Source organism: Pteropus vampyrus, unplaced genomic scaffold (genome assembly GCF_000151845.1).
Source record: "Pteropus vampyrus isolate Shadow unplaced genomic scaffold, Pvam_2.0 Scaffold244, whole genome shotgun sequence".
NCBI classification, from domain to species: domain Eukaryota; kingdom Metazoa; phylum Chordata; class Mammalia; order Chiroptera; family Pteropodidae; genus Pteropus; species Pteropus vampyrus.
The window spans coordinates 3,487,654-3,500,771 of NW_011889025.1; the positions used below are offsets into that span (position 1 = coordinate 3,487,654).

The 13,118-nt window shown below is 41.2% G+C and overlaps 1 protein-coding gene across 2 annotated transcripts in view; it reads right to left on the reverse strand.

The window, feature by feature from the left end:
• LHFPL1 (LHFPL tetraspan subfamily member 1) overlaps positions 1 to 13,118 on the reverse strand; it is a 50,875-nt gene that overhangs the window by 29,851 nt on the left and 7,906 nt on the right. The window contains exons 2-3 of one of the 2 annotated variants that reach the window (XM_011374353.1): positions 9,462 to 9,857; positions 64 to 162 (exon numbers count right to left, since the gene is read on the reverse strand). In XM_011374353.1, coding sequence (XP_011372655.1) covers positions 64 to 162; positions 9,462 to 9,843 — 481 coding nt within the window. In that variant the 5' untranslated portion in view covers positions 9,844 to 9,857. Of the gene's footprint in view, positions 1 to 63; positions 163 to 9,461; positions 9,956 to 13,118 lie in introns of those variants that run through there. The other variant, XM_023520020.1, reaches the window with a different exon arrangement.

Consider the following 13,118-nt stretch of genomic DNA (forward strand, 5'->3'; position numbering starts at 1 on the left):
GAAGTACTTTAAAAAGCAGATTCCCAATGAACCGCCAGTGCCATCATGCCCAGGCCACCTTACCTAACTGAAATTGATTGGAGATATTCCCGCATGTTTGCATTATCTCTGGGCTATTCCATCCTAAGGGGTATAATGCACAGCCTGAGCTTATCAGCAGCCCTAGAAAGAAAACACACACAGGTAGAAAATTATAATAGGTCTCCTGTTACCCCCAAATTCCCTCTGTTTTCACTTAGCTCAGATTCTGCCTCCTCCACTCAGATTTTGCCTCTCCCCTTTTACCCCAAATGTCTATGACACTACCAAATCAACAGGATTTCTTTGCCATGCCATAGGTGGTAAGTTGCAGTGGTATTAAAAGAAACAACTCATAAAGGGCAGTACTGGGAATTGAGACAGGTCAATGTACTTTTTTACAGCCGAAATATTTTCCAAAATGACTTACAAAGTTAAATTGATCTCTCTAACCAGACTCCTCTTCTATCTTGATCTGATTTATAAAGAATCACAATGTAGAGACTGCTACTCTTTCCTAAAATTCAGCCTTTTCTAAGAGTCAAGTAGATCCCTGGCAGTTGAAGGTAGATCATGATTTCTGTAACTCCTAATAAGCTGCCAGATTGAGATCTACAGAAGGCATACATGTTGAGCAGGCTTCTCCTTGAGAGCAGGGCACCAGACTCCCTTGTCCAGAAATACTTTCTTTTTCTTAGAAATCATTCCAAATTCATGCTAAGCATGTTTCCTTTCTTCAGCTTTCAACACCTTCCAATGTGCCCTTTAACTTCATCTCCACTTTGTTTAGGTCATTTAGTCACTACAGGGAAATTTTGTGGGATCTTAGTGATAACCTACTCTTTTGACCAGAGATACAAATCTGGGTCTGCTTGCCAACACTACCTGTTAAGGGCAATTGCCTCATCCACAACTCTTGCTTGCTGCCTAGGTTTACACTTTAGAAACTTGGATCTCCCCCTCCCCACCGTGCCTTTGGTGACAGTGGATTGGACCAAGCACTGGCATCTGAGACATAGCAAGCAAATTCATTGGCTGACCAGTAACAGGTGACATCATAACCTGGCATTACAGATGAGCTGAGCAAGATTCTTGTTTCTGAAAATTTTAATCTAGAAACATAGAGATACTGAACTAGTTAGCAGATAGAGCAGAAGTTGAGAAAAAAAAAAACACCAGGAGGTAGAACCAAGTCTGTGTTAAGCTGAGTCTGTGTTGAGCTACAGTCAAGTTCAATCTAAAGTTATGAGTAGACATCACTTCTGGGTAAGCTGAGACAATTGATTGGTAGAGTGAAAGAATACAGTGGCATGAAGCAAGCATACCATGAGGACAAACTCCACACTGTCCATAAAAGAGCTAGAGAGAATTCAATTCTTCCCAATTGTTTTCAAGTTCACTTTCCTTATGTTACAATAAACTCCCTTTTCATTGAGAGATCTCAAGAGAGTCTCCTGCTCGCAACCAAGAGAGCTTAATTACAAGAACATTATACTTGGGTGCTACATCAAAGGTCATGGGATGGTCACCTGCCACGAATGCAGATGCAGAAACTAACATAAAACACAGAACCTTTAGAGAGCAGATGCTTGACCAATGGTGAATGAATGGCATATTTATAGGTTTCAGAGCTATAGGGCTCAGCTGAACAGTAAAAAGCAGACTGCTCCAAGGACTGCTGGCTTTGCCTTTACTTCACTGAAGAAAATTCCATATATACTCCGAGAAGCTCATAAGCCCACTTTGCCTTCAGATGAATCCTTTTGGAAGAAAATCTCAAAGCATTCTGTAAGCTTGTCTGCAACACGACCATCAGGTTTTGATACTCAGTGAGGCGAGAGAAAATGGCAAAAAGCTTAGGAAATAGGAGAAAGAGTTTAAATAAGAGAACAGAGAGAACTTTCTTACAGTGAGAAAGAGTTTAGACACTAAATCAAAATGACAAATTAAGGTTAGAAATTCCCTTCAATGGAATGCTTAAATTAGAAGGTATTCTTATTTGTCTCATAGTCTTAAAGGAAATGGAACTGGTCACTCAAATAATTTCCTAGGCTCTGGAATTTCTCCAGTGGCAATGCAACAACACTTTCCCACTTTTTATTTTCACTACAGATAACTGAAATCCTACAATGAAGAGGTATGAGCAAGAGTGTGTGAGCCCAGAGTATACACAATGGGTTAAGGACAAAATTAAAGATGAAACTTAAGCCTTTTTCTGCTTCTAGGGTATGCCTTTTGAGTGAAGAGTTAATAAAAAGTGAACTTTCTTACACCAGCTAGGAAGGAAAGAACACAAGTTTATAAAAGGAGAGCAGTTCAGCTTTCCAGCCTCCACATTCAGATCTCTGGGAATGGCATGAACTCTGGCTTCTCAAGCAGGAAATAGTGCAGGCCAAATGACTTTTTTTTTTTACATGGCAAGGGGAACCTCCCACCTTCTTCAGCCCCCCTGCTCCTTAGACCTAACCATGCTGAGGAGCTCAGGTCAGGGAGTTCCTTCTCCAGGAAGCCTTTTCTCACCATCTTTAACCCCCCAGCAAAGTTATATATTCTTTTTCTTTCCATAGCACCCTGTGCTTCCTCCTGTGATTACAATATCCTGTGATATATATCCTTCACAACTGTTTGTTATCTGCTTTCCTCACTAGAGTGTATGTTCCTTGAAAGAAGGGGCCACATTTATCCTCATTTGCGTATTGTTGGTACCTGATACATAATAAGTGTTCAGGAAATGCATCTGTTTGACTGTGTGCTCTGCCTACTTAACCAACAGTTTCCTTCACCCACACTATCCAAGCGAGAAGTCTTCTGAAGGGATATCCATGGCAGAGATGGCAGATCATCATTGATAGCTGATACAGCCATAGAATCTGAGAGAGGGAAAGGCCTTTAGAGATTACCTGCTCCAATCCCTCCCCCATTATAGATGTGGATGTTGAGGCCCAGAGAGAGAAAGCGATTTACCTAAGGCCATATAACTCGTCTCTGACAACATTTTTTTCTTATTGATTAGAGAGATCATCAACCCTTAGAAATTCTATCCTTCCAGAGAAAGGTGCCTAGAAATGACCACTTTTTGGCAATAATATTTCTAGCAGGTACCAGGAATTTTACAGGGCCATTTCAAGAAGTAATAATCATTAAGTGCCTGAGAAATAGATAATGCTCAACAAAGATTATTATTAAACAGTAGCCTCTCTCTATAGCTCCTTTCTCACTTTCTACCTATACTCTCCATGCTAATGTCTTCCCTGCCTCTTTGTCCTCATAACAAATGGCTGAAAGGTCAAAAGCTGAACGGGGTTCCATTTAAAAGCTGCCTGTTTGGAGTGCTTATATTTCAATGTTTCACAGGCACCAGGCCAGAGACCAGGAATCTCTGGGGCATGTCTTCTGCCCCAGTGCAGGTGGTTCCATGCTCTGCCCAACTTGCCTTACCACCCCTCCCATCCTCCATTCTCCCTCTTGACATTTAGACAGGTAAGCACAATAGGTTGTAAACATAATTCATGGACAAATTTGACCTACAATTGAGAGATGATTCCATTACATTTCATCATAGCTGAAGAAAGATGTCTTGGGAGACATATTTTAAAAAATGAAGTCACAGGGGACTTTATTCTCAATTACATTTGTCCCCAGCAGTTCTCATCAATTTGGGATTGTGAAGATGTGCCTCAAATAGCAACATGAAATTCATTTGCCATGTGCCTGGCTCTTCCACCTTGAAGAGTGGGGGCTGGTTAAAAATGTAGATTTGGGGGTCTCATCCACAGATATTTGATTCAGTAACTGTAGCCCAGGAATATGCATTTGAAAAGCACCCTAGTGATTCTGATGCATCTGGTCCTGGTACCAACACTTAAGAAAAACACCACTAAAAATATTAATAGCAAGAGCTCTGGTGTCAGAGAATACTAGTTCAAATCCAAGCCCTGCCACATATGATCTGTAGCCCTGGCTCCCACTTCTCTGTGTCATCATCAACTCCCGGTTTTACTGCTCCTCCAACTATGTATGCCCTTTGGAGAAGTTTATCCCAACTGCATATGTTCAGTTGGGTACTCTCTTATTCTTACCTGCCTCTAGAAAGGGAAAGAAAGCCCTTTAGAGTATATTACCATTCTCACTCTCTAACTGCACATGTGCAGGTAACCAGTGGGCTGCTGCTTTGCTTTCATTCCTCAACTGCTCCTTCCACAAGAATCCCCTATCACAAAATATACCAAATGTCCTCCTCAAATATGGTTGCTATAGTTTGAATTCACTGCTCTGACCAGGCAGAAGCCTGGAGTTGAACACTTTACTCAGCTGCAACTTGTGGCAACCTCAACACCAATACGAACCTTCAGGAACACAATCTTGGACAGAACTTGGAAGCCTCCTTACAGCTACTTCCCAGCCACCCTCAAACTTCCTCTGCAGTCAAGATTATTACTTTCCCATCGAAAGAGCTGTATAACCCCTCACAACTGCACATTCTCAATTAGGCAAATGCCTAATTTTTGTCTTAGGCAGAGAAAGCCTCCTCACTGGGTGTTACCAACCCCTTTCATACCCCCTTTCCATTCACAAGTGCAACTTTGCAGTTTGCAGCCATTGCTCTACCTCATATCCAAATATCTGTCCAAATACGGTTATTAGGTAGTTTGAATTTACTACCCTGACCAGAAGCCTAGTGTGAGTTAATTTGTTATTAACTTGCTCAATTTATTGCTCTTGTAGCATCTTCAACTCAAACACAGTAGAAAATTTATATCTTCCCCCCAGCTATATATCAGCTTTCCCTTCCCAGAGAACTCTCCCACACAACTCTCCCATTCATTCGATTCCATATTTTCTGTCAGAGTTGTAAGACAGTTCACTTCTGCTAGAGATTTCTAAAGTACATCAGGAGAGGCTTCACAGAGAAACTACATTTGACCTGGCCTTTGAGAAAGAAATAAATATTTATGTACAGGTAGAGGCGGGAGAAAAGGAACTTCCATAAAAAAGCAACAATATAACAAAACTGAGCAGAGGTTCTCAAACTTTAGTGTGTACTGGAATCTGCTGAGGAATGATAAATAACAAATCCAATACCTTGGCTGTGAGGACAAAGAAATATGATCAGGGTATGGAGGAGACTTCAATTGTATTGGTAATACTCTATTTAAGCTGAGTGGTATATATATCAGAAATATTTCATACTATAGTATCAAAAATAAATCAGTGTGAGAGGCTGTGTAAAATGCAGAGTTCCAGGAATCAGTTCTGATTCAGTAGACTTAGAATGGCACTAAGGAATCTACATTAACAAGCACCTCAGGCAATTCTTATACGAGTAGTTCATAGACCACTCTGAAAAACATTGTTATAACATTTTTTCTCTAACAGGAAAAAGAAAAATCAATAGCACCAGTGAATAAAGCCCAGAGCTGAGAATCAGAAGTCCTGGACCATATTCTCTGCTTTGCTCTGATTTACTATATAAATCTTTGCTGGCAGGTTAACTTCTTTGAATACCAGTTTCCCAAACAGAAAGCCACTTTTCTAATCCTTGTTCAGCATGATAAGGATAACTTAAATGATGCCTGGTGAAACTTTGGAAGACTTTCCAGGAAATGAATGGTTTCCAGAGAAGATAATAGTTTTTAGAAAAACAATAACCTTTCCTTGATTCAAGTTCTCAGTGATCAGTTTCTAGTAGATTTTTCATCCAGCTTGAAGTATGTAGCATTAGGACCTTACATGGAGGAAAATGTTGGTGCCTATATGAGTGTATTGAATTGTATTCCCTTAACATACACATCAGAGTCACTAGGGAGATTTTTCAAAATACACAGCCTTCCATCTGTTGCTGTGTATATCAGAATGGAAAAGGAGACTGAAGAGTTGTGCAGTCCACATTTTTAAGTACTCCAGGTGATTCTGATACATTCCTTACTCTAGAAAGATTCTTGGCCTCCCACAAGAAACCCAATACAAGATCTTACACTTTTTCCTGCCAAGAAGTTCCTTATATTTATTTCTTACCTATTTCTTCTTTGTTTAGCTCTCACTGAAGTTGGAGGATAATTCACAAGCATCTTGCATATGTATACACAGGAGAATGTGAATAATGACCCCGTTCTCAGGGACTGGGGGCTAGCTGGTTGGAAACCTCAGTATCTCCATGGTTGAAATAATCTCCTGGCCAGATGTTTCCTTCACTGCTTGGAACAGGTCATGAAGGTCCCAGTGGAAGGCTTTCTGGACCCTAGGTTCGTCCAGCAGGATCAGCTGCAGGTGGAGCAAATGGGTCCCAAGGGTCCCATCAGGTCACCTTTCTGAGTATGACTCAGACAAGCAGCTCTTTATTTCTTCCTGTCTCTCCCACTTCCCACAGCTCATCTCTGTGGGAAGCCGCCAAATTGGGGGGGAACAAGAGTCAAGCAGGGGGAGGGAGGTAGTTATTAATGGATACACCATCTCTTCAGTGGTTTGGGGTCTGGCAGAGATAAACCAGACCTGAAACAATTGGCTCCTCCTCCTAATGTATTTTGGTTAATGCACTAGCTGCCGAGAAGCAGCCAGGCCTAGAGAACAAAATCGATTCCTGTCAGCTGAACAAGCTTAAACTAAACCCCCACAGCTATTTCTCTCGTGTCTTACATCCACTGAGCTCAAAAGGCTGTTCAGGCTTGGCTGCCTGCCACTAGCAGAGCCTGTCTCTGAGGGGTCAGATCTGAGCTCTCTGAAGAGCCTTGGGAAATGATCATGTGCCAAAGGGCTCCTAGAATATTTGATACATCCAGGCAGTCTTCACCATTTCTTTACATCTTATGAATCCTTAACAGGCATCAGTTTCTAAAACAGGGGTAGGAATTACTCTTTGTTGGCTGGTGTTACAAATGTGGAAACTGTGGAAATTTAGCAATCCATCCCATGCGATTCCCTTGCCCAGGGATAAATCTTGTAGCACACATTAGATCTTGACTCCTTCCTTGACTACTGTCAAATGGCATTTTATTCTTGAACTGTATAGACCTTCATGTAAGTGTGAATACTGTGACCATGTTCCTATGAACAGGGTCAATGGGAAATACAGAATGGCAGAATCATATAAAATGAAATGGCACTGATAATTTGACTTCCTCTGTATGACACCTGCCACTCAGTCAAAGTTCTTCACTCAGTCCATGAGTGTCTAAATCTCCATTACCTACCCACATCTCTTCTTAACAATTTCCTTTAAGTCTATTCCTAGGAGTTGGGATCAATTAAATTATGTCATATGGAGAACCATAAAGGTTTTGTAAAAGTCTCAGCCAAGCCAAAGATAGGAAGTCACCTGACACTGGGAGCTGTTAATGCTTAGAGCCTAATGGAGCCTATTGATTGATACTGGTCTGATACTGCCCTTCTAATTCCTACTAGTTAACACCTCCTCACTCTCTGCCAGAAATTCTTAGAAAGGCAAGTGAGGCTAAGTTGTTACTCTCAAGTCAGAAGAGAAGAGAACTCAGAAAGCTAACACCTTTGAATGGAAGGCTGAAAATAAAAGGAAAGGATGTGAATGAACTTAGCTCTCATATGTTTATCTTATCCTAACATATACTAGCCTTTTCCTCAGCCATATTTTCATTCTTTCTATAGTTACTAAACATCTGCTCTGTGCCAGGCACTGAGCTGGGCCCTGGAGCTATAAATATGAGTTTCAAGGGCCATCCTTTACTCCTGCCAGGTAATCGAAAAGTGAGCCTGCTTAAAGTTCATTTGTGATATCAAAGGAGCCCCTAAAGGGAGATTAAGTCATTGACTTAGGTTAGTTTTAGTAACTGGTCTATACCATGGTTTGTAAGGGGAAGAAAAAAACTAATATAATTTTCCAATATGGCCAGAAAACTATTAGTAGCTAATGGGTGAAAAAATTTAGAGGTAAGGGAGACTAGAATGTTAATTCAGATTTAAAAGTTTTACAATGTGTCTGAGGAAAGAGAAAACCTGGAAACATTACCTTAACTGTGATTCAATAAAAATAATCTGTTGCTTTTCATCAGCAGGCCAGGAAACCATGAGATACCTTTAGTGCAGGGTTTCTCAACTTTGGCACTATTGATATTTTGGACCAAATACATTTTCACTGTTGGGGGTGGGGAGCTGTCTTATTCTTGTGCATTATGGGATATTTAACAGCATCCCTTGCCTTTACCCACTGGATGTCAGTAGCACTATCCTCAAGTTGGGATAACCAAAAATGTCTCAAAAACATTACCAAATGTCCCCAGGAGAAGGAGTGAAAACTCAGCCCTCATTGAGAACTACAGTTTTTGCTCATCACTACCATCTCATCCAAGGACACCTTAACATAGTCATTGGAGAGAAGAAAGAAAATTAGGATCTGGGCTATGTCACCAGTGAACAAATTCAAGGAAACAAGAAAAGTGAACACAGGAGACATCACAGTCATTTGCCCATAGTCACAGGACAACTTAGTTAAAGAGCCAGAAGTAAGATCCAAGTTTCTGGACTCTGATCACCCACATTGCACTGCTAATGAAGATGATAATGATAATGAATTGAATAATGATTCCAAAACGTCATGAACAATAACACACTTCAACAATAACTTCTATCAGCACTTTTTCCCGGTGCCCCATCCAGGTTAATGCACTAGCTGACATATTCACACATATATTTACTTATTTATCTACACTTACTTTTTTTCCCTTACACTGCTCAAAAGAAACTCTTCTCATTGCCTTCCTGCAGTTTGACATTTTTGCATTTGTTCTTTTCTAGCCCATTCATACACTGCCAGCATTCCAGATCATCTTCACTAATTTAGAGGAAGCCTGAATGAGGGAAAAGATTAGGATGGAATAGGGCCATAAGAAATCTAGATGGACTGTTAATGGCTACCAGACAGGGCTAGCGTTAGATGTAGGCCAAATAAGCCACTACCTACAGTCTGTCTAGTACCTAGCATTTCACTGTTAGAGATGTATTTCTTTGGTGAGGACTATGCATTAAACTCTTGTTAGTGATTAGCACCTGTGTGTATGTGTTTATTAGATCACTGTCCTCTGAGATAACTACCAGAGATTAGGGCTTTTAAAGATCAAGTTTATTGGAGCAGTACTATTAGAGTATGTGTTGCTGCTTCTGGAAAGCCGATCTAGATTACATTCTTAAATGGGCACCCTGCAGGCAGATAGAAAGTGATGAAAATGGAGGCTAAAAAAGCAGATATCAACTCTGCCTACTAACCGATTTTTCTGTGAATAAAATCCTGATATAGATTGTACTTTGGGAAGTCCTAGACTAAGTGTTTCAAAGGAGTCGCCTTTCATATGTAGCCTTAGAGTTGGACATAGGGGAGGGGGTGAGAGTAGATTTCCCATAAGGCAACACTTTCCATTCTCTCCCCACTCTCACTCCCCAAATCTCAGCCAATCCAATCTCAGCCAACATAGTCTTACCTCCCACGAATTGCGCTGCTCCCATGCAACGTCCCATCATTCTGGAGATGAGCTCTTCCATGCAGCAGCTGAGGACAGCAGCCAGTGCCACCAGGAGTAGCAGAACACAGCCAGCACCTGTCACCACTGTGCACATCTGCCAGGCAAGGCTTGGGATGGCACTGAAGCTGGCATAGCGCCCACATTCTTCCACCATGATCAGACTGCGCTCCTTGCCCCGCACAGGGTAGTTGCACCTCCGGAATGTGCTGAATGACACTGGCTTCCCCAGCTGGGATCCAAAGAGCCAGTAAGGCAGAAAGTAACTGGTAGAACTGGCCACAGCGGTAACAAGAGACAGGAAGGCCCAGAGGATCCCCACCAGGGTTAGGCTGCTCCTCATGGTCCCAGGTTTCTCTGCAGGGATGGGGAAATGAGTTGGGTCATAGCACCAAATGCAGAAAGTTATCATGTAGGCTCCATTGGCCTATTTTTCATCTGGCTGGCCAGTACTGCCACTTGGCCTTTGCTTCTGGATAAGATTATTCTCTCGAGGACCATTTAGGTCCTTATGGGATTCTGCTTTCCAGCACTTTTCCCATATTTTCTTTCTTGTGCATGATTCAGAGTTCTATGGTCCCTAAGCTGCAATGAAAAAAAAAAAAAAACCATAGAACTGAATGAGTTACTGCTCTGCTAAATCAAATGCAGCCTGATCAGACAGTTTTTAACTCTTAACATCCAGCATGGAACAAGTAGCCAGAGGAAGCCTTAATGAAATTCAGGCTGCCCAGAGAGCCCCAGTTTCCAGTGGAATGGTCTTGCTGGCCGGAAGGCCTGGAAAAAAACAATAACTCGAGAAGGTCAGGAACCAAGTTATTTGCAGTGAGTGAAGGAAGAAGGAAGACAACTCACAGGGCCTGCCCCTACTTCAAAGGAGAAGGAAGAACTCACCATGGAGTTGCAGTATGTATACATGCGACCTAAGTAGAATTTCCAATAGTGCATTCATGTTGGCTTTTCACGGGAATACATCAACCATGTTGAAATGGGTAGAATAAAATAAGGGGTGCTTAGTCTCATACCCTATGCTTACTGAACATCTTTCAGTCATTTTCTCCCAAAATCAAAATGGGAGGGAATTTCTAACTAGTCAGGGTTGTTTAACTCTATACAAGCTACTAAGAAAAGCTGCATCTTCCTTTGCTGAATATAATCAAGAAAGTGTCTCATCTTTCTGAAATGAATCAGGTAACCCTTGCCTGAGAGCAGGAACATATATGTAGCTGTAAGGACATTTTCAAGGTGCCTTTGGAACACATAATCTCAGGTTCAAGGTGCTGAGAGCCTTTTAAGATCTAATCTCCTTGGTCCAGCTCACAAATGGCTTTAACAGACTCCTCTGACAAAAACCAACCACTTCCCTCCAAACTCCATTCATCTGCCTTTGCTTTCTGGCCTATTTCTCAATTATGGCAGCCAGAGACCACACTGCAGCTTGATGACAGTTCTGTGAATGTCTCCAGCAGGCAGATGGTAGAGTATGTTTCAGAGACTTCTCCATAATTCATCAACATTGGTTAAAATTACAGGTGGTGGAAGAGAGGTTCAGGGGTGGGAGACTCATGGCAAGAAAAGTTCAGGAACTGGATCTATGGGGCTAACACAGTACCACTGTGTGACAATATCAGGAGTGAGTAGCAGTTGTACTCAAGGTCTCAGGGAATTTGCCCAGCCATGAGCTCTTTCGCAACCATCATCAAACAGTGCTTGGCACAGATAAGGCACTCCAAGTCATGTTTATTTAATGAAACTCATTTCACAAAGCATCCAATTTCTAGGCTGGCAGGGAACTTAATGAATCACCTAATTTAACCTTCTCGTTTTACATATATGGGAGTATAGCCTGGTAAAGGGGGAAATGATTTCTCCCAAATCATAGAGTAAATTAGCAAGCAACAACATCAGAATAAGAAACCCAATCTTCATATTCCTAGGCCAGTACTCTTCTACAACAAAGTGCTAACTACTCCTCCCTCCACCATCACTTACAGAGAGTAAGTGATTTACTCAAGGGTAAAGGGCTAGTTATTTGAGTCTTAATATAATGCTCTTTTTCCACTCCACTGCAATTCCCCTCCTGATACATATGTATTGTGTGCTATGTGTTTTGTGCAGGAAGAGACCAGAGATCATAAATTGCAGGTGCTTACCTTGGAATGTTAAAACTTGGGAAGAAAGTGCCTTGAGATGAGCCCTTGGGAAAGAGGCTTTGTGCCTAAGAGTGGAGGAAATGAGAGAAAGATGTGATGAGGGATTGAAAGCCACAGGAGGAGAAGTGGAACTCTTTTGAGTAATTGCTGTTAGAAAACAAGTATGCTTGGCCACAATGAGATAACGTCTCTTCTTGTTGTATTACAGTTGGTAAGATTATGAAAAGAGCAAACAGCCCTCTGTTATGGACTCACTTCCCGGTGAAGAAGCCCAGGCCAGAGGATGAGAGCAAACAAGCTGATAAACAGCTGTGGCTGCACCATCATAGTCCCTTCCAAGTCCACTATTTCATGTGCTCTGCCCAACAATTTTCTTAGGTTTGTAAGAAAGGTATTATCTCAAATTTACACATGAGCAAATTGAAGGTCAGAAAGCTAAGTGACTTGCCCAATGTGACACAGTGATACAATGGCAGAGCCATCATATCCCACTTCTTCACATGCAACCTTCTTTCATATTCTCCTTTATGGCTCCAATAGTATTACAATTAAAAGCCTCTATGGTCTCCTATTCAGGATTTCAAAAAAATGTTTAAGACTGGGGAAAGGATTAGAAGAGAAGACAGGAATGGTAGGAGGAAGGTCACTTTCTCCAAGCAGCATGTAAATCAGCAGAACAGGAGCATTAGTTGTTTCCAGCTCAACAATTGCAGTCAGAACTAACCCTGTATGTCTCCCACGAATATCATCACCTTGAGATAAAAAGGGCCAGTATGACAACCAGAAGAATGGCAAAGAACTCAAGACAGAGAAAGGGACTATATCAGTGAGTGGTACTTAGACTGTACTAATAATAAGAAGAGGGGTTCTGATATAAGGTCATCGTCATCTGTGACAAATCAAGCTGCTTAAAAAACTGCAATATTCTATTGATGCTTTATTTATTGGATAAAGAAGATGTGATGTGTGTGTGTGTGCGTGTGTGTGTGTGTATACACACACACACACGCACACACACACACATACATAATAGAATATTACTCAGCAATAAAAAAGAATGAATTCTTACCATTTGCAACATAGATGGACCCAGAGGGTATTATGCTAAATAAGTCAGGCAGAGAAAGACAAATATCATATGATTTCACTTATATGTGGACTTAAAAAAAAAAAGAAATGAACAAACAAAACAAAACAGAAACAGATTCATAGATAAAGAAAAGAAAGTGATAGTTGCCAGAGAGGAAGGGATAGGGGATGAGTGAAAAAGGTGAAGGGGAATAAGTGATACAAACTTCTAGTTATAAAATAAATCACAGGGATGGAAGGTACAGCATAAGTAATATAGTCAATAATATCATAATAACTTTACAGTGACAGATGGTTACTAGACATACTAGTATGACCAATCATGCCAGTTTGCCTGGGACTGAGAGATTTCCTGGCATGTGGGACTTAGTGATAA